We start from the raw sequence: 27,294 nt of genomic DNA, 5'->3' as shown, positions 1-27,294 counted from the left end.
TCAAATGCCCAGTGATATCATTGAGGACAGCTGTGTCCTTGTGGAATGATGCTGACTTTGAGGAGAATCCAAACTCACTTCCCTCTGCATTCGCGAACATGTCCTGCATATAGCGCAAAAATGTTTTTCCCACATCACGTTTGCTTTGTTCTGTGGCGGGTCTACAGGAAAGAAGAGTGGAAGTTAAGGATTCTTGAGTGAGTACTATTCTCTTTGGCTTAAGGAGCTAGAGAAAGAGGTGAAAGGTTGTCACTGTGTAACACTTCACTGGGATAGAGTGTAAATGTTTAGTCACAGGCAGTATCCCACCAAACTTGTCATCTCCCATAGGAAGAGTAAGTGTGTCCACATCAGTGCAGAACCTTGTCCTCAGAAGCTGAGAGTTTTAAAGATGGGAATGTGTCCTCTGGTGACCTCCACGTCTACAAAATTATGGGAGCCATTGACAGGGTGGATAGCGAGAAGCTTTTTCCCAGTGTGGAAGTATCTGTTACAGGGGGGCACAGGTTCAAGGTGAGAGAGGGAAAGTTTAAGGGAGATATGCAGGGGGACATTTTCCAGAGAATGGTGGGTGCCTGGAACACGCTGGCAGAGGAGGTGGTGGAAGCAGGCACATTAGCAATATTTAAGAGGCATCCAGATGGGTACATGAATGAGGAGGGAATAAAGGGATATGGACTGAGTAAGGGCCAAAGGTCCTTTTTTGTTTACTTAGGGCATCATGATCGACTTGGAGGGCCAAAGGCCCTCTTCCTGTGCTGTACTTTTCTTTGTTCTTTGTTCATAGGCATTTTGCATTTTTTAATATAAAACAATTAAGTAAATTCTGCAGACTAGCAGTTGTGGGGGTTGGGAGTGGGGGAGCTAAAATAAGAAAGTTGAGAATATCGCTGTGTTAAAGTGAAAGAAGACATTCTAAGCTTGTAAGTATTTGCTGTTGAGGAAGCTGGGTCCATCATACCAAGTTAGAGCTCCCCAAAATCCAAAGCACATTTTGAAACATTAATTATACATATTGCTTTAAGAAGGTGAGGAGCATTTTGGAGCTCTGGTTAGGCACTGAAGGTTAGAAATGGTGTCTGTGCTTTTCCTTCCCCTGCTTTGGTAAAATCATTGAGCATCATTGAGCACTGATCAGAAGCTTTGAGATGAAAGACTTGGCACTCGATGCCAATGACACTCCCCTTCACATTGCACAAGAGACGTTCCCAGCAGACTAGCTGGAAGGAACACCTGGCAACCTGTGCTTCTTCAATTCACTTCTCTCAATGTGCTTTAAGACCCAAAAATTTCTGTTCTTCTGTAAGTAGCATTTTTTATGCAGAAAGCTGAAAATTGAAAGGCAAGAAAATTTACTGAAACATATACATGCTAAACATAATACTGTTTAAAGTTTCTTTTTAAGTTTAACATTTATTTATTAATGTCACATGTAGGTTTATATTAACACTGCAATGAAGTCATTGTGAAAATCCCCTAGTTGCCACACTTCAGCACCTGTTCGGGTACACTGAGGGAGAATTTAGAATGGCCAATGCATCTAACCAGCATGTCTTTCGGACTGTGGGAGGAAACTGGAGCACCCCAAGGAAACGCACACAGACACGGGAAAAATGTGCAGACTTCACATGGTCAGTGACCCAAGCCGGGAATCGAACACAGGCCCCTGGCACTGTGAGACAGCAGTGTTAACCACTGTGCCACTCTTACTGACTCACCTTTATAGGTTACAGAAATTAGTAAGGATTCTATTTTGATTACAGATAACTGAATTTGATGGTATAATCTTGGGCCTGATTTATATATTTGTACAGCATAGTTTTGAAGCATATGCCTGAATTACTTGTCATTTGCCACTGCATTCACATTACAAGAAAATAATATATATGTAGCAGTGATCAGCCTCAATTGTTAAAAATCAAATGGTGATCTAGTTTCTCAACTGACTGTAAGATGTTGCTTAAATAAAGCACAGCAAAGGAATGGGGAGAAATGTCCAACAGGGGATTCATGCATCCATGATTGAGCTTGCCCAATCTTACCTTTGCATCAGACAGATGAACATCTGCCACACTACAATTATAGCAAGATCATTCTATCTTCCTCTTATTGCCAACTCTCATGCCAATAAAATCATTTCCTCATGGCAAGATGCTAGTTAAACTCTTGGGAAAATAAATTCAAGCCTTCAAAATCAGTTCCCTCAGATGTCCGTACCTGGAAAATTAAATATTTTATCTCATGGATGACTGTTCCTGCTGATCGTTGCTTGAAGATGTGTATGAAGACTTTACCTTAGCTAATGTTACACACCCTGTTACAACCAGATGAGAAAGAGTCGGATGCCTCCCCTGATTGTCCGCTCCTCATGCAACTGCATGTTTGAAGAAGATATGCACTGAAATTCTACTACCCTGCCCGCCACAGAATCAGAGCGGGCGAGGGGCAGACAATGGAAACGTCCATTGTCCTTGGGAAGGATTTTCCGGTCTCACTCGAGCCAGGCCATAAAATTCTGCCCTATATAATCGCAAAATCAGTGAGTACTTAGCTGTTTCTACACAGTGATCATAAAGGAATCAATAAGAAAACATTTTCTTGAGTCTATCAAAGAAAGAGGTTAGCTTTATTTTACTTAAACCAATTTAAGTAAAATAATAAAACAGCACCGAATATTCGCACATACAGACACTCAAAGTTCATGCACACACAAGTGCAGAATACAAAGTGAGGACGGCCAAATTGGAGTCCTTAAAGCCAAAGTAAAAGATTATACAGTCTGTAGGTTGGTGACTTGGTGCTTAAGGCTGAATTTGCTGGTCTTCATGTCTCAAATTTAAAGATGCAGACAACTGGGAGAAGGTAGTGCCGAGGTTGGGTTCTTTTAAGAAATCTCTCTCACAGTTGAGTGTCCTTGGAAGATCACAGTTAGCAAACAGGGCTTGAAGCTTACCAGGTGAGCTGGAGGAAGTAAGAGGCAGGAGAGGGCCCACTTGGGTCTTCTCCCTAAGCTGCTTGTCCTCAGTTCTGCTGAGAAAACATGTGCTTAAAACATACAAAGGGTTGGCTTGTCATCTTACCTTCCTTCACCAACTGCCAGGGGAGAAAAAAGACACTAGGCACACTCTTCCCAAAAAGATTCTAAAGCCCTGATCTTTGTGGCACGTCCCGCTGGTTAATTGGAAGGGTGAACCGTTAAGATTGGGCGAGACGTGAAAAATCAGGATCGTGCCCAGTTTATTGCTGGTCGTGATCTTATCAGCACTGATTTGCCAGCAAAATCAGCTTCTTGGCGCAAAACCAATTTTAATATTCATGACATGTTTCGTGTGTTTTAGTGAACTTACCCTCTCACCAGTCAAGATCCTCACCAGCGAGAATCACGTGTGGCCCCCATCCCGCGTGTGGGACCAGACGTGTTGACCTTGCCGATGGGACTGGGGTCCATTCAGGGTCCTGGGTGTTTGGGGTCAGGGCTGGGCAGTGCCTCTTCAGTGCCAGGTGCAGTGGCAAGGGGATGATACTGTGGGAGTGGGGTCTGAGAAGGGGTGACTCCGAAGCAGGCAGTGTTTCATGGCGGGGGGGATAGGAAAGGCAGGAATTCTGCAGGGGAGGGGGGATTTTGTCAGCAGAATGGGGCCAGTAACATTGTGAGAGGTGGAAAATCAGAAGCGAGCCCAGTTTTTTGCCTCTCACCCGATCTTAATGGCTCGCCATGCTGATCAACCAGTATGACGAACCGGTAAGAATTTTTTTCGTAAAATTTTGCCCTTATGCTGAGCGAGTGAGAAAATGGGAGAGAATTGCACCTTTTTTAAGGTGAACTGTGTGTCGCAATCTTATGGCACTTAATGCAAAAAAATGTGCCAGGATGCAATTCTTGCCAGCAACCTGTAGGGAGGGTAACCTGAGCTCACTAGGGAACCCAGCTGTTGAGCTCTTGGGCCGCCATTGCACCGGTGCCTCAATCTCCCAATAAACTGGGAGATCTCCTGTCATCCCATCCACCCTGCCCCCCACAGCAAGGACATCATAACCCGCCCATGGCAATATGGTCGCCAATGGGGACCGTGAGTGATTCTCAAGGGGCGGGTTGATTCTGGAAGCTGAGAATAACATTAATATGCACACCTGCTTTGCGTCCTTTCTGGGTGTGAGGCCGATCCCACTGGCAAAACAAGACCAGGAGGATGGTGTGTAGCATCAAACCGGATTTTCAGCCTCACACACCACCTTCTCGCCCCGTTGCACCAATCGAACGACACAGCTAGCTGGAAAGATCACACCCATTGTCTGTGTATTCAAAACATGACTTGATTAGTTTGTGCCTGGAAGCTAACTTACCCAGAGTCATATTATAATTAATCAGTCTTAATGGCTGATCTCCAACAATTGAGCACCTCAGGTGATTGCCACAGATGTATTGCTAATGAGATAGGAGATGTGGGCCCTCTACACACCCCTGAATCTCCTTTCCTATGAGATCTTTAATTCTGTCTCATTACCAGATCTAAAATAGCCTGGTCCTTTGGAGGTTTCAGAATGTATTGTTCTAAGAAACTGCCCCAAATACTCAAACAAAATGGTACTTGCAATGTTGCTAGATGTTCATTGACGTCAGCCTATCTCTGCAGCACTATCTCTGCTTGACTGCTTCCATAAACCGTCATCACAGTGGAGTGTGGGGCGTAAGATTATAGTTTGATTGACAGCTCCAAATGGTTCTAAAGAGATTAGCTGTATGTGATTTGGGCCTATGAGTACAAATATTTGCTTGAAACAATATAAATGTATTGAATGGGCTTTTATCAATGAGGATGCTTTTATTAATATAGTGCATTCTGTAATAGATACTTAGAACTTTATTGTATTTCATCTCTCCATGGCTGCTGAGTTCTACTCATGGCAGATATTGGATGAGTCGGCAGAGGGAGCGTAAGGACTAAGGTTGGTGGTTAGGTTGATATGAGTTGACACTAAGTTGACATTGGGGCTATAAAGAGCCATGAGTCATTGGGGTCAATGATTAACAGGAATTGGTGCTAAATTGGGACAGAGCCTATAAAGGTCCATGGAGATGAGTGGGGAGTATGGGTTGACGTTGAGGGTATGAGGGACCATGACGGTGGGTAAAGGGATGCAGATTGGCATGGAGGGTATCAGGAGTGGGTGGGGGCTTGAGATGGCATGAATTGGCATGGATGGGGCATGATGACTATAGGGGGTGGGGGGAGGGTGAAGGGTTCAGGGCTGTTTTTGGTTTTACTGTTTTTTTCACAACCAGGATGAAATCTGAGAACGTGGATTCAGACTTTTAAATAGGCTGCTTCAACACCTGGCAACCCTGTGACTGCCTCTGAACTCTTTCTGGGGGCAGTGGACCCCAATCAGCACCCTTCCTCTGCATCCCCAACCCGATCCCAGAATGAAATTTCGAACTTTTGGGGCACTTTCTCCTGAGTCAGCTTTTTCCTATCTCTATACTTCAGCCCAGGAACGAAAATTTAGCCTGATCTTTTAAAGGAATATGTAAGTTAAAGGAATGGGCACAAAATTGGCAGATGGAGTATAATGTGGGAAAATGTGAACTTGTCCACTTTGGCAGGAAGAATAGAAAAACAGTATACCATTGCAGAACCCGATGATGCAGAGGAATCTGGGTGTCCCGGTATATAAATCAGACAAAGTTAGTATGCAGATGCAGCAAGTCGTACAATCATAGAACCCTACAGGGCAGAAGGAGGCCATTCGACCCATCGAGTCTGCACTGACCACAATCTCACCCAGGCCCTATCCACATGACCCCATGTATTTTCTCCCGACATTAAGGAGCAATTTAGCATGGCCAGTCCATCTAACCCACACATCTTTGGACTGTGGAAGAAAGCCAGAGCACCCAGAGGAAATCAACACAGACACAGGGAGAATGTGTAAACTCCACACAGACGGTGACCCAAGCCAAGAGTCGAATCCGGGTCCGTGGTGCTGTGAGGCAGCAGTGCTATCTGCTGTGCCACCCAAAATGATTAGGAAGGCAAATGAAATGTGGTTGTTTATTGCAAGGGGAATGAAATATAAAAGTAGAGAAGTTTTACTGCAGTTATATATGGCCTTGATGACACCACATCTGGAGTACTTCATACAGATTTGGTCCCCTTACTAGAAAAAGTACATGATTACATTGGAAGCAGGTCAGAGAAAGCTCACCAACTTGTTCTTGGGACAAGCACTTATCTTATAAAGGAAGGTTGAACAGATGGGACCTATATCCACTGGAGTTTAGAAGAATGAACGGTGATCTGTGGAAATGTACGAGATGTAGGGTCTTTTGAGGGGTCTTGATGGGATATATAGCAGGAGGGTGTTTCAACCTGTGGAAGAGACATTGTTTGAGAACAAGAGGTCTCCCTTCTAAGACTGTGATGAGGAGAATGTATTTTTCTCAGAGGGATGTTATTACATGGAATTCTCTTCCACAGAGATGAGTGGAGGCTGGGTCACAGATTTTTGTCAAACAATGGGATTGAGAGTTATGGGGCAGACACCAATGTGTATTGTGACCACAATCACATCAGCCATGGTCTTATTGGATTACAGAGTAAGATTGAGGGGCCAAACGGCCTGCTGCTGCTGCCACTGAGTCCTATGTTCCTGTTTTATTAATTAAATTCTAACAGCTTCCATGGTGGGATTTGAACCAATGTCCCCAGAACATTTGGCTGGACCAATGGATAAATAATCCAGTGACATTATCAGTCCACCACCATCTCCCCTATTGGGCCAAAATAGTCTTTCCACTAGTGATCCCTTTCTTTTGTTATGTCTTATCTCTGAACCAAAATCATTTCCTACCATTGTACTCATGTCATCCTTGATTAACAGAACTACCCCACCTCCTTTTTCCATCCTTCTGAAATACCCTCGAACATTCAGATCCCTGCCATGGTCACTTTGTAATCATGTCTGTGCAATGGCCTTCATATCATATACTCATTTATTTTATTGTGTGATCAATTCATCCATCTTGTAATGCTGTGTGCATCTTGATAATATGATTACAACAAAGAGAAACAACAAAGAGAACAACACATCACGGGAAACAGGCCCTTCGGCCCAACGAGCCCGCGCCGCCGTCCCACTGTCTCAGTGACCTATTCATGATTTTAGTCTACGCCTAATGTGTGAGGATCAGGGAGGTCCAATTTAGGGACAATTTAGTACCCAATCAATCAGCCTAAAAGCACATCTTTGGGATGTGGGAGGAAACCGGAGTACCCGGAGGAAACCCACGCAACCACGGGGAGAACGTGCAAACTCCCACAGACACAGGCCCAAATCCATGTGTCCGCACAGCAGCAGAGATAGTCTGAGCTGTCATGTTGCCCTCGAGATGGTCCAGTTTAAGCACACTAACGACATGAAGCAATAGGCAACTCCCGAAGCAACGTCCAAGAGCAGCCCACTACAACCTGCCGCATGCATGCCCCTTGCTGGACTTAAAAGTTTAATTTTTCCCTATTTGCTGATGCATTCTCATGCTTGTACATTCTGTCCCTTCCTGATACACTCTGATTTTATTACCCTACACTATACCTTGTCCTTTCTCTTGAACTTTCCAAATCTTTTCTCTCACATGCGTCTTCCCTCCAACTATTTTGTTTAAAGCCCTTTTTATAGCCCTAGTTCACTGATTCTCCAGTACACTGCTCCCAATGTGGATCAGGTGAAAACTGTCCCAATGGTGTAACTGCCTCATTCTCCAGTGTTGGTTCCAGTACTTATTTCTTCCACACCAAACTTTGAGCCATACATTCAGCTCTCTGACCTGATTTGCCCTTTGCTGATTTGCTTGTGGCTCTGGTAATAATCCAGCCATTATTATCTTTGTGGTTCTGGTTTTTAATTTAGTTTCTGGCTGCTCGTACTCCCTCAGCAGAACCTCTTAGTGTCGTTGGTATGCATTTGCACCACATGGCTTGTTGAATTCTCCATCTTGTTTGCTCCACCTTGCTAACTCATTCCCTACTTTCAAAATTTGCCCCAAGACCCCTCTGCTGTGCTTTTCGTTCCTCAGCTTAACCTTTCAATTCTTTTCTCATTACCCTATCATTGCTATCCATCAGATCTTTTTGTCCATCACTGCTAAGATGATTTCCTGTACAAGGTAGGTGTTGGATAGAATCAAATGGTCATTATCAGAGGGCACAAACTGAACAGTAACAATTTTGATTTGATTTAATTTATTATTGTCACATATATTATATACAGTGAGAAGTATTGTTTCTTGCACACAATACAAAGCATATCGTTCATAGAGAAGGAAAGGAGAGAGTACAGAATATAGTGTTACAGTCATACCAGGGTGTAGGGAAGACCACCTTAATGCAAGGTAAGTCCATTCAAAAGTCTGACAGCAGCAAGGAAGAAGCTGTTCTTGAGTCAGTTGGTACGTGACATCTGACTTTTGCATGTTTTCCCTGATGGAAGAAAGTGGAAGAAAGAATGTTCGGGTGCGTGAGATCCTTAATTATGCTGGCTGCTTTTCCAAGGCAGCGGGGAGTGTATTCAGAGGCTGGTTTGAGTGATGGACTGGCCTACATTGATGACCTTTTGTAGTTTCTTGCAGCAGGGCAGAGTAGGAGCCATACCAAGTTGTGATACAACCAGAAAGAATGCTTTCTATGGTGCATCTGTAAAAGCTGCTGAGAATCATAGCTGACATGCCAAATTTGTAGTATCAGCATTGGGGGGTCCAGAACAGGTTGTTGGTGGCCTGGACACCTAAAAACCCTGAAACTCTGGATCATTTCTACTTCATTCCCTTTGATGTAGACAGGGGCATGTTCTCCTTCTCCTTTCCTGAAGTTGATGACAATCTCCTTTGTTTTGTTGACATTGAGGGAGAGATTATTGTCGCTGCATCAGTTCAGCAGATTCTCTATCTCATCCCTGCACTCGAATTTATGTATTTTGTGCAATTTTTTTTATCTCCTTCGTTTTCTTAATGACATTTTCTTTCTTTACAGGCGTCACTCCGTGTCCCCAACCACACTTTCCTTGCCAGTAAGAAGTCCAACATACCCATTAAGTGACAGTGAAGATTCCTACAGGTCAAATAGATGCGCTCACATTTCAAATCCCAGACTGAGTCTGAGGGACTGTGGTTCAGGAGGAGCAACACCAAGGAGCAGCTTTCTACATTCATGTAGTTTTGATTCAAAAAATACTTTACTAAAAGCCGTGAGTATCGGATGCCTGGATACAGACCTGCCCGGCACCACAGTCGAAGGAATCAGAGACCAGAAACAATCACGGGAAGAATGCCAGGAGGACCCAAGTGACGGGATAGGCACCCACCAACTTAACCGGAGCACACTGTCCTTGGCACCTGCTTCCATCTTCCGGAACCTTTCCATCAGCCGGGCCAGTATCCGCTCTCAGACTGTTGACATCAGGCAGAAGATTTCAGAATGGGAATGCAGAAAGGAAATGTCTCCCAGGCGGAATCTGATGTTGGAGAAGAGGAAGCTCGGAGATAGGGCTAGTAGTGAGGGCTGCCCTAGTATGCTGCCTTCACCTTGCAGTGAAAAGACCTTCGATCTGACAGGATTCAAAAGAATGAGTAGGTCATTCTCAGAGTGCTCGTACCCTGAGACCGAAGATGATGCGTCTGATAGAGAGTCATTCAGCAGACATGAAAGATTGTTTGGTAGGAACCAGTCTTCCAAGAAGCAGGCCTCTGCCGTGCTAAGCAGGATCCAGAAGATTGAGCAGGCTCTCAAGGAGAGCCCCAATAAGGACCTTCCGCAGTTGCCCAGCAGCTGCTACGGGAGGGAGCGATCAAGGATAAAATCTTTCACACCAAGTGTGTCAGAGGATATTAAGGAGACTGTGGGCACAACACAGCGTGGAAGTATTAGCTCGGTGCTAACAGAGCCTGAGCCTGTGATTGAGAAAACTGTGCTCGAGCAGCAGCTTAGTCAGAATTCGGAAAGCTCCTACCACAGACCGGAACTGCCGGCTGAGAGTCTGCCCAGTATCGTGGTGAATCCTGTGCCAAAACCAAAACGCACCTTTGAGTACGAAGCAGATAAAAACCATAGGAGCTCGCCTAGCAACAGTCTACCTCCATCCTCAACCCCCACGTCTCCCCCACCTCTCCCATCAACTCCTGCTCCTCCTGTCACCCGGAGGCAGAAAAAAGAATCAAACCTCCACAGGAAAATCCACAACAGGTAAACTGGCATCTTTAATAACATGTTTCCAGTGTTTAATGTGTAAGCATTATCAACACCTACTAGAAAATTTTAGTGGAAGTAAAATTGTTTACAATGAATTACGCTAGGACCTGTCATGTATTAGACAGTTGAAAAGTTAAAAATGGGAACCCTGGAAGAATTGAGTGACAATAAAATGGTCAAGCTTCCATCAATTTCTAAAAATGCCATATGATATGATATTGAACCAGACACTGAGGATTTTTTATTTGATTTATTATTTGATTTGTTATTGTCACATGTATTGGGATACAGTGAAAAGTATTACTTCTTGTACAATATACTGACAAAACATACCATTCATGGAATATATAGGGGAGAAGGAAAGATAAGAGTACAGATCATAGTATTGCAGTTACAGGTAGGTTGTTTGGTACATGTTTTTAGACTTTTGTATCTTTTTCCTGATGGAAGAAGGTGGAAGGTAGGATGTCGAGGGCACGTGGGGTCTCTGATTATGCTGGTTGCTTTTCTGAGGCAGCAGGAAGTGTAGACAAATCAATGGATTAAAAAAAAATCAACAAACTGCGATGGCCGGGAATCAAAACCAGGTCAACTGCTTGGAAGGCAGCTGTGCTTACCACTATAACACCATCGCTGGAAGGCCTAGGTGTTAGGTTTGGCTTGTGCTGAGTCATCAGTAGGGCAGAACATTTGGCTATGATGTCCCAAGCAGAAGTCATTGCACCAGACATATCTCTTTGTGGAAAGGGAAAATAAAATCCTTTACAATAGTCTTTAAAATGACCATTTTCTCTTTTGGTCCCTAAATCACTTAATCCGAACTCAGAGGATTGGCCCAGATACTTTGTAAGAGAATGCTATCCTTTTACTCTGGCAATCAGTGAACTCATGAGTCAGAACATTACAGGGTTTTGGGATCAGTGTTGCTGGTAAGTTAGTTGTGTAAACTACATCATTGAGAAATACTGAATACCATACTGGCACTGTATTCTGATTATTAAATATCCTACCATGATGCATGTAGATGCTTGCACTGCAAGAGAATGTAATTCTCATTATTTAATACAACTCACGATGCACCTATACATTCAAAGTGCGCTTCAGCTGAAATTATATTATTTTTGGTCCTTGGTCCATTGAGATCACTAGAATTTGAGAAACCTTTTCAATACCAACCTCAGAAGCCTGAAGGACTACACCTGGCTGGTGCCCATTAAGGCAAATGTTGAGTAATATTTGGCCAATACTGACAGTTCCTCCCCGTGATGATGATGTGAGTTGCAATACCCTTTGGAAGCCATTCAATCCAATACAATGAAGCTGTTATTGCACTCACTCCCACAGTCTTCCCAGAATGACTCGAGCAGTAAAAGAACTGCTGAGATATACAAAAGCATTGATACTGTGCATCGGGCATAGTTTTAATTGCATTTACTGTTAACACAAGTTTACTATCTGCCTGCTGTGACCCAGAGCAGCAGTGTGGTTTTATTTCATTTTAATGGTATTATTTTGGCTGCTGAACTGAAGTCTAGCACCAGAATTTTCCTGACATGCTTTTCCCATTTGATATTTGTCATCACCCTAATTTGTAAGAAATGCAGACCTTATTTTTCCCTTCTGAATTTGGTTTGCATTTTCATCATTGACCCCCCCACCCCTGATAAATTGTACTTTGAGCTTCTGTTGTATGACTGTACTTCCAAGCAAGGTTCATGATACAATAACAAAAACAGAAAATGCTGGAAAATCTTAGCAGGTCTTACAGCATCTGTGGGGAGCGATTAGAGCCAGCATTGCAAGTCTGGATGATCCTTCATCAGAGCTGAAGGCAATAGAAAATAGGATAAGATTTAGGGTAGGGATGGTTGGAGGGGGGTGGGGATCATCTGACAAATATGTCATAGGCAAAAAGGCAAAGGAAATGTAAATGATGATGATCATGACTAAGAAGGGTGCTGATAGTGTCAATTAATTGATCAGAATGTGAAAATGGTCGAATAAAGATAAGCAGAGTGCCAAAGGACAACCTGAGACATGTAACAGATGGGGTAGGGGGAAGAGAGACTGTGGGGGGCAGGGGGAGAAAGATGGAATGTGAGATTAAAATAGAAGTGGAAAAATGAAACAAAGGAAGAAATTAAAATAAGAACAAATGAATGAATGAAGCAACAAATGAATACAGTAAAATGAATGGAAATGGGGTGAAGGTGGAGGAGAGAGTTCATTCTCTGAAGTTGTTGAACTCAGTATTAAGTCCATAAGTGCCTGATCACGTGCTGTTCCTCCAGTTTACACTGGGCTTCAGCAGAACATAGCAGCAGGCCAAGGACAGACATGTGGACAGGAGAATAGGATGGTGTGTTAAATGGCAAGCGAAAAGAAGGTCTTGATCCTGCTTGCAGACGCATCAAAGGTGTTCTGCAAAGCAGTCACCCAGTTTGCAGTTGGTGTCTGTGATGTAGAGTCGACGGCATTGGGAGCAGTGAGTGCAATAGACCATATTGAAGGAGATGCAAATGAAGTGCTGCTTCACCTGAAAGGAGTGTTTAGACTCTGGGACAATGAGCAAGGTCGAGGGGAAGGGGCAGGTGTTGCACCTTCTAAGGGGCAGTGAGCAGGAGGTGAGGTGCTGGGTGTGAGGAGAAGTGGACCAGGGCATCCCAGAGGTAACGGTCCCTGCAAAGTGCTGACAAGGGGATTGAGGGGAAAATGTGCTTGGTGGTGGCATCATGCTGAAGTTGGAGAAAATGACAGAAGATGATCCTTTGACTATGGGGACTAGTGAAAAGTAAGAACAAAGGAGTCCTATCCTAGTTCTGGGAGGGTAGTGCAGCAGGAGATGGGTCTGACATGGTTGAAAGTCCTGTCAACAACAATGGATGGGAAACCACGATTGCAGAAGAAGGAAGATGTAACAGCAGCACCATTTTGGAAAGTGGCAACATTGGAACAGATGCAATGGAGGGAAAGGAACTGAGAGAATGGCATGAAGTCCCTGCAGGATGTGGGGTGTGAAGAGCTGTAGTCAAGGTAGCTGTGGGAGTTGGTGGACTTGTAATGGATATTAGTGGATAGTCTATCACCAGAAATGGAGACAGAGAGGTCATGGAAGAGATGGACCATGCAAATGTAATAGAGGGGTGGAAATTGGAAGCAAAATTGATAATTTTTCCAGGTCCAGACAAGAGCGTGCTTCCCTCCATAGCTTCCAACCGCATAATCTCGTCACAGACAGCCCACTTTTACCCCCTAACCAGAATCCACAAACAAGACTACCCCAGCAGACTCATTGTGTCAGTCTGTTCCTGCCCCATTGAACTCATGTCTTCCTATCTTCGTCTCTCCGCTTCCTATCCATCGTCTCTCCACTTATCCAGTCCCTTCCCATCTACGTCTGCGAGTCCTTTGATGCCCTACGCCATATCAATAACTCCCAGTTCCCTGGCCCAAATTGCCTATTCATTAGCATCTACCACCCTGCCCACCACGGAATTGGAGCAGGCAAGGGGTGGACAGTAGAAATGTCCATTGACCTTGGGTGAGAATTTCTGGTCTTGCTGGAGCGAGGCCATAAAATCCTGCCGCATATGTCCAATCCCTCTACATCTCCATTCCCCAGCTTGCTAGCCTGAGAGCTCTTTGCTTCTTCCTCTGACAGAGGTTCCAGAGCACTTCCAACAAACCAGGAAACAATCTCCACCTGGGTGCTCCCTGGAACCCTTGGGATCACCCTGGCATTAAGCTGGCATTACCTTGACACCCCTGGTATTACCCTGACATGACCCTCTCCTGTAGGAGTGCTGTGCTCATCTGTAAGCTCCCCTGGGTGTTCTGCTGGTCAGCTGCACGCCTTCTGAGGCCAGTTGTCCTTCATGCCACCTGACAATACACTGCCATGTGCAGCTTTTGACATGTGGGTATGATTCTGATATTTGGGTCCAATAATGATGCGTTCATTTATTACAATGAATCTCCCAATGATTATCTGTGGGAAATGTGGCCTGCCATTGACAAGGTGAGGGGATAATCGCTTCCTGCATCAACCTGAAATGCAACTTTGACCTTTTTGTGATATTTTCCATTCCCATCGCCAAACTGGCCCAATGCGAATGGGAGCAGAAAATCCCAGCCATTATCATTGTGTTCACCTCTGTAAGGCCCACTTGTGTCCTTCTGGAAACTGCGATATCTCAAGATGGAAATGGACCTCCAGTTTCATTTTGCTTTTCTCAGAGTCAGAGTTTTATAGCACAAGGGCATCCTCCTCACTGAACCCAACCATTTAACATCAGTGGCCTTAACACTAATCTGTTCCTTTAGCCTGATCAGAAACTCCCAGATTTGAAGTTGAAGAAAGAACTCACAGATCTCTCAAGGAAATTGGAGTTGTATGGAACTTGTTGAGCTAAAAGACTGTGTACAGCTCTGGTCGTCACATTATAGGAAGGATGTGAACACAGTGGAGAGGAAATTCATCAGAATGTTGCCAGGGATGGAACATTTAAGTTATGAAGAGAGGTTGGGTAGGCTTAGGTTATTTTCTTGAGGTGGACAAGATTATGAGGGGCCTGGATAGAACGGATAAGTTCAGTTGAAAGATCAGTCACAAGAGGACATAGATTCAAGGTGAAGGGTAGGAGGAATGTGGATGTGAGGAAACACCTTTTTACCCAGAGGGTGGTGACAGTCTGAAATGTGCTGCCCGGAAGGGTGGTAGAGGCGGAATGCCTCACATCCTTTAAAAAGTACCTGGATGAGCAGTTGGCACATCATAACATTCACAGCAATGGGCCAAGTGCTGGTAGATGGGATTAGGTGGAAGTTCAGGTGTTTCTTGCATGTCGGTGCACACTTGATAGGCTGAAGGGCCTCTAATGCACTGCATGATTCTATGGAAGTGAGGGCCAATCCATTTTTAGCCACTTATTTTTCAATGCAGTGACAAAAACACTTCACTGGATTTTGACTGAAGTTGTAATTTCCAGCAAAAGATTCTTGGCTTCTGTCAGAAGCATTAAAGGGGATATTTCTGCAGTTTGTAATTTATAACTAAATTCTAAACTTGTGTGAGAAACAGGATTGAAATTGCTGCCCATGGTTCTCCACCAGAGCTTACTGCCAGCTTTCCACTGGGTGTGATCCTTACAGAACTGGCAAAGCCTCATCTCTCAGCAGCCCTAAAGCTGTTACACCAGAGATCCGTCCATGACTAGAGATTATTTCCAGGGCCTGAAATACCTACTGGAATGGCAGGCAGTACATTTTCAGATAAATGTATTTTATTATAGATAGAACAAAAACTTTACCATTTAAAGTTGCTACTGTCTCCAGATATATACATCTGATATGTTAGCAGGGAGGTTTTGAGGAAGCAATAATCAAATGCACATACAGGCAATTCACTCCTCTAGCAATCCAAACCACCACTGCTTCAAAAGAGAAAGACTTGGTTCAAAGTAGACCATTTTGCCTTTTTAATCAGATGTACTCCTAATCTGTTCCAAACAGTCATAAAGATATGAGCCAAGAGGAGGTAGGAATCAGAAAGAACAGCCAGTCCATCTTGTTGGCTGCTTTACAGGCTTTATGATCAAATTTTTCATTGCAAACCCTCTTGTTTCTGACTAGTTTCTGCATGCGTACGGTGCAAAGGAGGTCATTTGGCCCATCCTCTGTGTGCTGGCTCTCTGCAAGAGCAGTTCAGCTGGACCCATGTTCCTTTTTTCTTCAGCTATGCACATTTTTTCTCTTTGTTGGTTATCTCATGCTCTCTTGAAAGCTACAATTGAATCTGTCCCCACCATGCTCTCAGACTGTGCATTCCAAACCCAAACCACTCACTGCAGATAAAACCTTGCCTCTTGTTTATTCAGTGTATGAAACACTCCAGCATTCCCTGTGATAGTCCATGCTGTAAAAACCTCAAACAATAAGATCATTGTGGTATATTGTTTTCTTCTGAAGAAGCGCCATATATGAGTTGAAACCGTGGACAAGATTTTCCGACCTTGGTCATGGCAGGATGTGTTCTGGGTTATGCGGTGGAGCAGTTGAAAGTCAGTTGACTTTTGGCCAGACTGGGCAATTCCAGCAGCAGGCAAGGCAGAAGATCCTGCCTTTTGGCTCTTCCCTTCCTCCACAGATGCTGCCACATCTGTTGAGTATTTCCAGAGCTTTCTGTTTCCATTTCCTTTGCTGAATACTTAGTAAATCTTTGTTGATCCTGAAAAACTGGGGGAGCGACCATATGGAGTGATACGTTGCTGATCTCAGCCGATGATCTTTACCATTTCCACTTCATCAAAGAAACATACGGGTCCAAATTTTCACCTGCCCACTGCGGTGAACAAAGCGGTAATGTCCAAAAGGCGGAAGCTGCTCCCTGCCCTCCCTCACCCCGGAACATGGCACTTCCCATTTTCAAGGAGGTGAGATTTGGGCACATTTCATGCAGGTGCATTTTATGGAGTCAGCTGGCCATTTAAATCATCAGCTCCCTCCAGCGAAGCAAGACTTTGATAGGCCAGGAGTGAGAAACCCAACAGTGCAGATTAGAACAGGTATGAGCAGATCTGAAATTGGTATGTTCATTTGGATAGCCTGGGGGATGTAAGATGACCTTTGGATCTGGTCCCAAGGCATTTTTGGGGGAAGGAAGGCACCCTTTGGGTTAGATCAGATATCCTTTGGAAGTTTGCAAAGTATGCATTAGCGTGCATAAAATGTGCATAACCAATGTCAACCTCACTAGAACTGTCAGTAGACCTATTGAAATAAATTGTCAAAACTGTTAGAAGCATTTGTTGAAGAGACATATCAAAGGGAGCTGTCAAGGTATCAAGGCATTTAAAAGTTTAGCCTTTAAATCTTTGAAAAGAAATGCTTAAGAGTGCTTGAAAAATTGCATGCTCTTTCACTCTGTCTGTTGACATTATTGGATTAGTGCTATATGACTGATTTCACAGCTAACTGTTATCACAGTGCTTGGCACTTCACGGTTTGATTGACAGTTACAGGTAGTTATAGACTCATTTATGTAGAACCGTGAATTCCAATTCTTGTTGTTATAAGTGACAGTGCATTTGAATGAAATAATGTTGTTATAGGATTTTATTTAGTTGAAGGAATGCAAATGTAGTAAATGGGTTTTATGAATGAGAGTTTTCTTTTCAATATAGTGAAATCTACAATAAACACTCAGAACTTTGTTTTATAGAACTTTGTTTTATAAAACTTTATTTTATATCATCTCTGCAGGGTCCTGAGGTTTTTCTTTCTGGATGTCACTTTTTAAAAGTTCTTTTTGCTTTTGCAATTTCAGACACTCTTTGTGGTCCATAAATGGAAGGTTACGTTCATGTCATTGCTTCCACAGATCTTTATTTATTGTCCAGGTTTGAGACACACAGGAGAGTGCATTGAATGTAACATCTCATGAGATTTTTTTCTTTGTTACAGGTTTAATTTTCTCACAGTTAGCAATTCTTCATCTTCACAAAAATACCTCTGACTACCTCTGCCTTACTTCTGACTATTGTTACAGTGGGCGAAAGGGTACAAACTGGCTGCCCTTTAGTCAGCCTCCTCGGTTGGTTGCAGGAAAGGTTTTTAATTTATTTTCCCTCATAGATGCCTTTTCTAATCCAAATGTATTTATTTTTAATAGGGAACAAATCAAACCAGTTTGTTTTTCAAACCACGTCAGAAAGAGAAAGTTTATTAGCTACTAAACCTGAGGAAAAAAACAGAAAATGCATGACACACGCACATAGATATCAGAAGTAAAGAGATATTAATATACAAATAACAGTTAAAAGGATATATGATTGAGTCCTTTGCTTGATCTTGAGTTGTGTATTATTTACTATTGTGGCTATTTGAAGTTAATTGGTTCCCTTTAAAATTCTGGAGTTTTTTTTGTAGTTTAGTTAAGGCATCATGATCGGCACAGGCTTGGAGGGCCAAAGGGCCTGTTACTTTGCTGTACTTTTCTTTGCTGTTTGAAGTCCAGGTAACTCCACTTTGTTGGGAACAATTTTCTTCCTTTTAATTCCATGACCCATGTCCCAGAAATCAATAGATTTCTCCTGAGGTCTTTTCCTATGGACAGTTACTATTGTTTTTTCTTAACTTAAGAAAGAAAGGGAGAAAGAGAGCGATTTCTTATTGCTGCCTTCAACAGTTTTTCCAGGTGACTTTGATAACTCATCTCTTTGTCTGGCTTGGCAAAACCACTTTTTAAAACCTCCTGCATGTGTATTCCCAAGAAAAGAATTCGTATGACATGCCTTGCAGTTATTTCTGTGGACTGGGTAATTGCATTTTGATCTTTCGTCTCAGAGACTTTTGACAAATTTGCAGATAGTAGAAACCAACAGAGAATGGGGTTATTTCATCCTTCGCAAGCAGATCAGCCATGATCTCATTGAATGACAGAGCAGACTCAATGGGCCAAATGGCTTACTCCTGCTCCTGTTATGATTTTACAATCCTATGAATGTGTTCAAATGTGTTTGATGTAACTTTAAAGTATAATGCACAATTATTTAAATCTGCTATTGGAAGTGGATAGAGATCTGTTTAATTCAAGTCAGAGAGAAGCTGTTGTAAGCGTTGAAAGGAAAACAATCAGATCAGATAGGTCCTGTACCTGGTGAGAAGCACAGTGAAACTATGACATTACTAATATGGAATGAATCTTAGTTTAGCGCAGCAGTCACAGCTTGTTATCTTCTGCTACTCGTGTGAACTTAGCTTACTAACTAATATAAAAAGATGTTACAATGACAAAAACAAAGCACGGTGTCTAGTTTTAGTTAATGCATGTTTCTTTAAATCCAGTCACCGTATAAGTTGTTTCAAAAAATGAGTCAGCCCAGACCTCAAAAGCAAGCTTATTTCAATTTAATACCTTAGGCTTGAATAGTTACCTGTGGGGGAGGGAAATAATTCAAACTCAAATCAGTATGGTGCAATTGCTTCCATTTGTACATGACTAAAGTTCCATTTTTAAAAACCTAAGTGGTAGGATTTGCAAAATCCAGGACATTCTGTGAACGATCTTCTAGTTTAAGTCACAGAGCAAGTTTCCATCTTCCATAGCCCCGGCACTGATCTGGAGAAGTTGACCTGCTACAGAACCTGTCCAGTTTTCAATTCGATAAAAACAGGTACCACAATAACAGATGACCCAGTCCTTCAGATTGCTGCCCTGACAGTAATGACAAAGGTTTACTCCACAGGAGTTGTTCTGAAGTTTTGCTTTGAAAAGAGTCGATCTTCCTGGGAAATTAATCCAGCTGAATCTTCAAGCAATCCTGTAGGTTAATTAGTGTTCTGCAGAGATATAAAATTCAATGGAAAGAAGCAACATTACTTAAAAGTTATTTACAAAAAGTTAACTTAATTTTTGGAATCATTTTATTACATTATTCATTCAGAGAATTAAGTTGAAGAGTGTCCACTGTCGCTTTAGAAATAAAGAATATGAACTGTTTGTGCTCATCCAACTTTTGCAGAATAAATTTGTTTGACATTTTAAACTTAAAAATTAGATCTGTGTGATACTCATCAGCTGCTTGCCAGTCTCAATATTGCATTAAATTTTACCACTTACACTTGTGAAAGCCAAAAGAAAGAGGAAAAATGTTCCGGGAGATGCACCAGGTGTTGCAGTAAACTGGCTAATAGAGTTCTGATTTAGGCTTTGCACTGACCCATGGTGTCCCTGGTGTCAGTCAGATTGCAGGAGCAGGCCTGGAACAGGGAAGCACAATTAAAGAACTTGGCATTGGTCGGAATGTGCAAAAAATTGAGCATCAAAATTTAACACTGTTATTGGATATGGAGTTGGGAACACTGGGAATTGGCCCTGGAAATTGGCAGGCAGACTGGAGGTTGTGGCAGAATGTCTTGTGATCTGTAAGTACTGGCAGACAGAGATTCCTTAAGTTTTGTGTGGGCTGATGTGGTTCTGTTGAAATAGGATCCCTCCTCCAGTCTACTTGTAAGCTTTAGATGGAATCAGATGACACAAAATCTGGAACTGCTGTGAACTGCATGGAGGGGAGAACGGGACTTCAGGAGGACTTAGTCAGGTTGGCACAATGGACAGACACATGGCAGATGACATTTAATGCAGAGAACTATGAAGTGATACATTTTGCCAAGAAGGGTGTGGAGAAACAACACAAAATAAAGGATGCAATTTTACTGGAGCTGCCAGAGGGACCTGGAAGTATACAATGATCAGTGTCAATCACACTAAGCAATAGTGTGATAACCCTCATGATCTGCATAGGGAACCACTAATTGACCTCCCAGTTGGGCTCATAGAATATGAGCTCCATAGGGACTGCTAATTAGCCCACCAGGGATATACCAAGCCATATATAAAGCAAGACTCTGAGAGGGTCTACTAACCGTTTAATCCCGGGTGGGATTAGTTGTGTTAACCTCAGGCTTGTAGTTATTGATTATTTTCATTTGTGCAATAAAAGCACAGTTCCTTCACAGGATTGAGGATATAATTGAGGATCCTGGGCTTTAGAAATAGAGGCAGAGTCTAAAAGCGAGAAATGTATGATGAACCTATAAAGAACATGGTTCAGCCTTGATAAGTATTGTGAGCAATTTTAGGCACCAGACCTTAGGAAGGATGTAAAGGCTTTAGAGAGAATGTAGAAAAGATTAGCGAAAATGGCTCCAGGGATAAGGAACTTCAGTTATAAGGATAGGATGGAGAAGCTGTGGTTGTTCTTCTTAAGAAGGCAAGGTTGAGAAGAGATCTGTCAGAGGTATTCAAAATGATGAAGAGTTTGAACAAGAGTAAATAGAGACAAACATTTCTCTTTGGCAGAAGAGTTGAGAACTAAGGGAGACCATTTTAAGATGATTGGCAAAAGAATAAAAGCTAAATAAGGAGAAAAGATAGGTAACCTATAGTTAGACTTTGAAACACACTGCCTGAGATGTGTTCAATTGTAGCTTTTAAATGGAAATGATCATTTCAAACAGATAAGCAGCTGAAGTGAAAAAAAAATTGGGTTATGGGGAAAGGACATGGGAGTGGGATGAGTTGATCTGCTTTCCTGAGAGTCAGAGGCTCTGTGACATTGCTTGTTATAGGTCAGAGAATAGGTTGCTTTAGGACAACAGTTGCATTATTTTATGTAAAGCATTAAAGAATCTTCTCCAATAATTTCCCCACCACTGGTGGTCTGTAATTTCCCAGATTGTCTCTTCTGCCCTTCTTAAACAGAGGAACAATGTCAGCTACTCTCCAATTCTCTGGTATCTTGCCTGTGGCGAAAGAGGATACAAGATTTTGGCCAAGGCCTCGGCAATGTCTTCCCTTGCCTCTCTCAGTATTCTGGGATAGACCCTATCTGGTCCTGGGGGCTTGTCCACTTTAATGTATTTAATGTACCTCCTCCCTTTTTATCTCAACATGTCCTAGAATATCAACATCCTCTTCTCTACACACACCATCTACCATATCCTTCTCCTTTGTGAATACTGATGCAAAGTACTCATTAAGGACCTCACCCGCCTCATCTGGCTCCAACACAAATTCCCCCCACTTTCCTTAGCTACCCTCTTCCCCTTTATATATGCACAAAGAGCCTTGGGATTCACCTTTCATCCTGCCTACCAAGGACATTTCTTGGCCCTTTTTTGCCCTCTTATGTCCCTGTTTAAGTTATTTTTGCTATCTTTGTATTCCTCAAGAGCCTTATCCATTTTCAATTTCCTGAAGTTTATGTATGGTTCCTCCTTCTTTCTCTTAAGCTTGTAATTTCTCATGTCATCCAGGGTTCCAGAATCTTGCCATCTTTGTCCTTCGTTTTTACAGGGACATACTTGCCCTGAATTGTTAACAACTAACATTTAAAAGACTCCCACATATCAGATGTGGATTTACCCTCAAACAGCTGCCTCCAGTCCACATTCCCTAGCTCCTGCCTAATACTGTCATATTTAGCCTTCTCCCAGTTTAGTACTTTCACTCTGGGACTATTTCTATTCTTTTCTACAAGTATCTTGAAACTTAAAGAATTGTGATCACTGTTCCCAAAATGGTCTCCCCTTGAGATATCAATCACATGTCCGGGCTCGTTTCCCAGAGCTAGGCCTAAAATAACCCCTTCCCGAGTTGGACTACCTATATATTGCCACAAGAAGCACTCTTGGACACGCTGAACAAACTCTGCTCCGTCCAAGTGCCTGGCACTAAAGGAATTCCAGTCTATGTTGGACAAGTTAAAATGGCCCATCACAACAACTCCGTTTTTACATCTTCCTATAATCTGCTGACATATCAATTCCTCCATTTCATGCTGGCTTCGTGTTGGGAGGTCTGCAGTACAACCGCAACAGAGTGATTGCACCGCCCCTGTTCACTGCATGATGCCACCAAGGTGTCCTCTCTCTGTATAGCTGTGACATGCTCCCGAATCAATAAAGCAACACCCTCTGGCCTGAATCATCTAAATCCTGGAATGCTAAGCTGCCAGTCCTGCCCTTCTTTCATCTAAGTCTGCGTAATTGCCACTACATCATAATTCCATGTAGTAATCCGAGCTAAAAGTACATCTGCCTTAACTGTCATACTCTTTGCATTAAAGCAAACACACCTCAGACCATCCATCCTGTTATGTCTCCCCCTGTCTTTTATTTCTCTTAGCCTTACTAGACCCACTCACTGAGTTCTCCACAGCCTCCGTTCTCTCTGACCTGTGGCTGTGACCTATAGGAGTTCCAACCCCCTGCTTATTAGTTTAAATCCACCTGAACTGCACTATCAAATCTCCCGGCTAGGATGTTAGTGCCTTTCCTGTTAAGATGCAACGCATCCTTTTTGTACAGGTCCCATCTGCCATAGAAAATATCCCAGTGGTCTAAGTATCTGAAGCCTTCCCTCCTGCGCCAACTCCAAGCCACTTATTAAGCTGCACTATCTTCCTATTTCTCGCCTCACTACCATGTGGCACAGGGAGTATTCCTGAGAATACAACCCTGGAAGTTCTGCATTTCAGCTGCCTTTCTTACTGCCTGAATTCATTTTGCAGGACCACATTTTCCTGTGCCTGCTGAAAGACATCCTTGATTCTGGTACCAGGAAGGCAACAGGCCATCCTGGAGTCTTGATCATGGTCACAGAGGCGCCTGACTGTGCCCCTTATTATTGAATCCCTGACCACCATCTCATGCCTGCACTTTGACCCTCCCTACTGTACAGCAGAGCCAGCAGTGGTGCCACTCTCTTGGCTACTGTTTTCATTCCCGATACGCTGTCCTCCCCAACAGCATCTAAATCAATGTATCTGTTTGAGAGAGAGATGGTCGCAGTCACATGGGACTCCTGCCCTGACTGCCTACTGTTTGTGACTGTCACCCATCTATTTTCCTCAACCTGGGGTGCGGGCACTCCCAGAAACTTCTACCTACGATGCTCTCTGCCATATGCATGCTCCTACATGCGTCCATCTGATGCTCCAGTCAATGTAAGTGATTTATTGGGACCCTCATTTGTAAGCACTTCCTGTAAATGTAGTCCTCTGGGACAGTTGGACTGTCTTGGATTATCCACATGTCACAGGTGGAGAATAGGACTAGTGTGACCAACATTACCCTCTTTAATTGATTAATTAAAATTTAATTTATGTGAACCCTCTTTTGTTTAAGTAATAACTAAACTAAATTGGTCAATCAGCCAAGTTACCTACTCACTAAACTGTCTCGGTTATTGCCCACTATAGTAAGAACAAATTAGAACTAAACAGAATTTAAATCTTGTCTAAACCGCTACCCTATACAGTCCCATTGAACTAAAATATTAAAGAAATGAAAGGGTTATAAAGACACTTCACCTGATCACAACTCACCAACCAGAGGTCACTCCCTGGTCTGAACCATGATGTCAGAGTTCAGATTCCCTGGTGGTCAGTTTCTCCACTGATTTCCTGGCTGCTCCTGTAAAGGTAAGTTCCCAAGGGAAACTAGGCCTGAAGCCACACCAGCTGGATTTTATACACTCACCAGTCGCTAGGCTCCACCCTCCGGACGTTTCTCCACTGATTTCCTGTCTGCTGCTGTAAAGGTAAGTTCCGGAGAGACCCTCACTCGTTTAGTGCTGATGTAAGATTCACACCTATGTTTTACACCTCACGCACAAGAGAGAATTTGGTGGGAGACACAAAAATTGGCTTTACACCAGCATAAATTTCCCACGGGTTCTTCAGTTGCTACCCGTCAGGGTGGATTGGGAAAGCTGCTGGAGGCTGGTGTGAAACTCACTGCAGCCTGTTAATGGGAAGCAGATGATGGCCTGACCAACCACACCCAATTCTCTGAGAAGCTAGCAAGAAAGCATGCCAGTTTGAAGCATGTTCAGAACAGTGTGGCGTGTAGATGTCAGGATTTACCTGAACAATGTCTGGTGTTGCCTCTGGAGTTCAGGGTGAAGGCCAACAGCGACCTTGGACCTCGGAACACCACAGCAGTGAGTGGGGGGAGCATCTATAGATAGATCTTCCAGATTTGATGTCCTGGAGGAGATCCATTTTCCAGTGTTCCTGGAGATTTACCTTCATTTTTATGATATCCATCTTTTTTCTTCGATAATGGGTCAGTGAGAATGGGAGCCTTTTTAATATGGTGCCTAATAGGACAGCAGACCATGTGCCGTCTGACCTGCCCCACCAGGGACTATGGCATAAAACACCAGGTTGCACAATTAATGAGTTTGGGGCATTTTCTCCGTTGCTCTCTGCAGTGGGAAACACTCCACATTCCTGTCCACTCTACAGGACCTAGTCCCCAGTTGGGAGAATTCCAGCAATTATTTCAGTATGTCAATGATCTGCTCTGTCACATTCCTTGTGGAGGCATTAGCTCTTCTTCTATGCATGCTGCACATGTGTATAGTAGTTGTGACCCAAAGTCATGAAGCTTGTCATCAGTAAGTAACCCTCCTCATCATGTAGCCATCCCTTGCTTTGCCTCATTGGTTGACATACAGCTGGCACAATGGAGTGCTAGAGAATGAAGGCATCATGCAGAACTTCCAGCACAATCTGTCCCACTTTGTTACAATGGAAATGCTTAGGCCTTGGAATATCACTACCACCCCCAACATCGTTCTGGTCTGAGGAGGAGTCCCGGTGAAATCCAACCTGTCCCATTTCTTCTCTGGCTATTTGCTTTCCTTCCACATTTCCACATTCCCACCTTCTGTCCTTCTCGGATTTGTGCAGGTGATGGAGAAAGGCTTTAGATTTATGGACCAGCTCATAATCATCACCCATCTTTGCTCTCTGATTAGCTCTTGTCAGCTTCTGGTCTGCAGCATAGGTTGTAACTATTGGAGAAGCAATTTTCAAAATTCTTTCAGGAAAGTTATTTCCCCAAATGCTTCAGGCATTGTATCTTTAATGCCTATATTCAATGGTCAAAATTACTTTGCTTCACCCTCTCAAATTCAAGAGAGGTCCTTCACGGTCTATGACTCAAAATGAAATGAACCTGCTCATAGAGGCTGAGGAGAGACTGAAGGAGAAGGACAGTGCGACTCTGAAATCGAGTATAATCATGATGTATGATTGTTCTAAGTTTGTATTCTGTCCTGCTGTGGTTCGCAGCACTTTGGGGACATTCCTTTGGCTAAACTTCAGACCAGAGATCCAAAATGAACAAGTGCAGCTCCTGTCTGCACTAGGGAATGTACTGGTGCAGACTGTGTGGCAGGATCACCAAACCAGCATCACCTCCAGGGACATGGACGGTGCTGCTAGGCTCACTGGTGCTGTCGCTGCGACTGTCAGAGTGGCTGGCTCTGCTGCTGTTATTGGGACGGTATTCAGCAGTTTGATCATTGGCTTTGCCAGGAAGCTTTCCCTAAAGCGGCAGCTTTTCTCGGGTGCAGTCCTGGGATTTACCCTTTCTGAGGCTATGTGTCTCTCCATCTGACGGTTACCTTCCTGATCCTGGTTTCCATGAAAATTCTTGTGGGGGAATCCCGAAGAGGACTGGGGAAGAGTAAATTATTGCAGTGTGTGGCTTTGACCTCTCCGTCACCACTAAGTTTTCAATTATTCTTTTCAATCCAATTGTCTGAGAACACATTGATTTAGTCCTGCAAAAATCACTGAGTAAAATGGTTGAATGAGTGAAAAGAGTAACAGTTGTGACAGCTCCAGCACATTTTAGTTTGCGTAAAGCAATCTCTCATCTTTAAAAGATACCGAATTAAAATATTCATTAACTAATAACTCTTTTCTGTGTTTTGTGCCAGGAAATCCTTTGAATTTGAAGATGCTGTCAGTCTTCAATCATCCCACTCTCCCTCTCCTACTGAAAATGGTACATCCACCTCTCCTCTGGAGGGACACAGCCGATTCAGTTCAAAAAGCACTTTAGCAGAAGAAAATGCCTATGAAGACATCATAGGTAAGAGTCAGAAAATAGTCAGAAAAATCACTTCAAAATAGTACTGTTGTGTCAGCCATTCACAAAAATAAGATTTGAAAATAATGATCTGAAGTTTGTTATACTTCAGTTGTGTTACTTCATTGAATGATTATAAGCTTGGAATTTGCAAAAGCAAGGTTGTCGGCCATACGACTCAAAGCAATTTCTGCCATGCAGACATGTACAGTTAGATGTGGAAATCCAGAAGTTGGTGTCAGTGATTCTCTGTTTCCCTGGAGGATGCACTATTATGGCTGAGCAGATGAAATCAAAGCAACTGTAAGGACATTGGGCCTTGTCCATTCAAGAGAAACTGAGCTTTTAAATGTCGTACGAAATCATAATTACTGCTGGCCAGCCTCTCTCATCCTGAAAATCTAACCTTGCAATTATAAGAACACAAGAACATAAGAAGTAGGAGCAGGAGTAGGCCATATAGCCCTTCGAGCCTGCCCCGCCATTCAATAAGATCATGGCTGATCTGTCGTGGCTCAGTTCCACATTCCCGCCCTCTCCCCATAACCCTTAATCCCCTCTCTTATCAAAAACCCATCAACCCGCTTCTTAAAAATATTTAGCG

General features: G+C 43.2%; 1 protein-coding gene across 2 annotated transcripts in view; it reads left to right on the top strand.

Annotated features, from left to right (window-relative positions):
• Positions 1 to 27,294, top strand: part of dennd2b (DENN domain containing 2B) — a 378,412-nt gene that overhangs the window by 225,742 nt on the left and 125,376 nt on the right. For both annotated transcript variants that reach the window (XM_080190197.1, XM_080190196.1), the window contains exons 3-4: positions 9,027 to 10,235; positions 26,539 to 26,693. In XM_080190197.1, coding sequence (XP_080046323.1) covers positions 9,027 to 10,235; positions 26,539 to 26,693 — 1,364 coding nt within the window. The remainder of the gene's footprint in view (positions 1 to 9,026; positions 10,236 to 26,538; positions 26,694 to 27,294) is intronic.

The sequence above is a fragment of the Carcharhinus amblyrhynchos genome, chromosome 6, assembly GCF_965287045.1.
Source record: "Carcharhinus amblyrhynchos chromosome 6, sCarAmb.v2.hapA, whole genome shotgun sequence".
Taxonomy (NCBI): Eukaryota; Metazoa; Chordata; class Chondrichthyes; order Carcharhiniformes; family Carcharhinidae; genus Carcharhinus; species Carcharhinus amblyrhynchos.
Note: the sequence above shows the minus strand (reverse complement) of the source record. Positions and strands in the feature narration are given on the sequence as shown.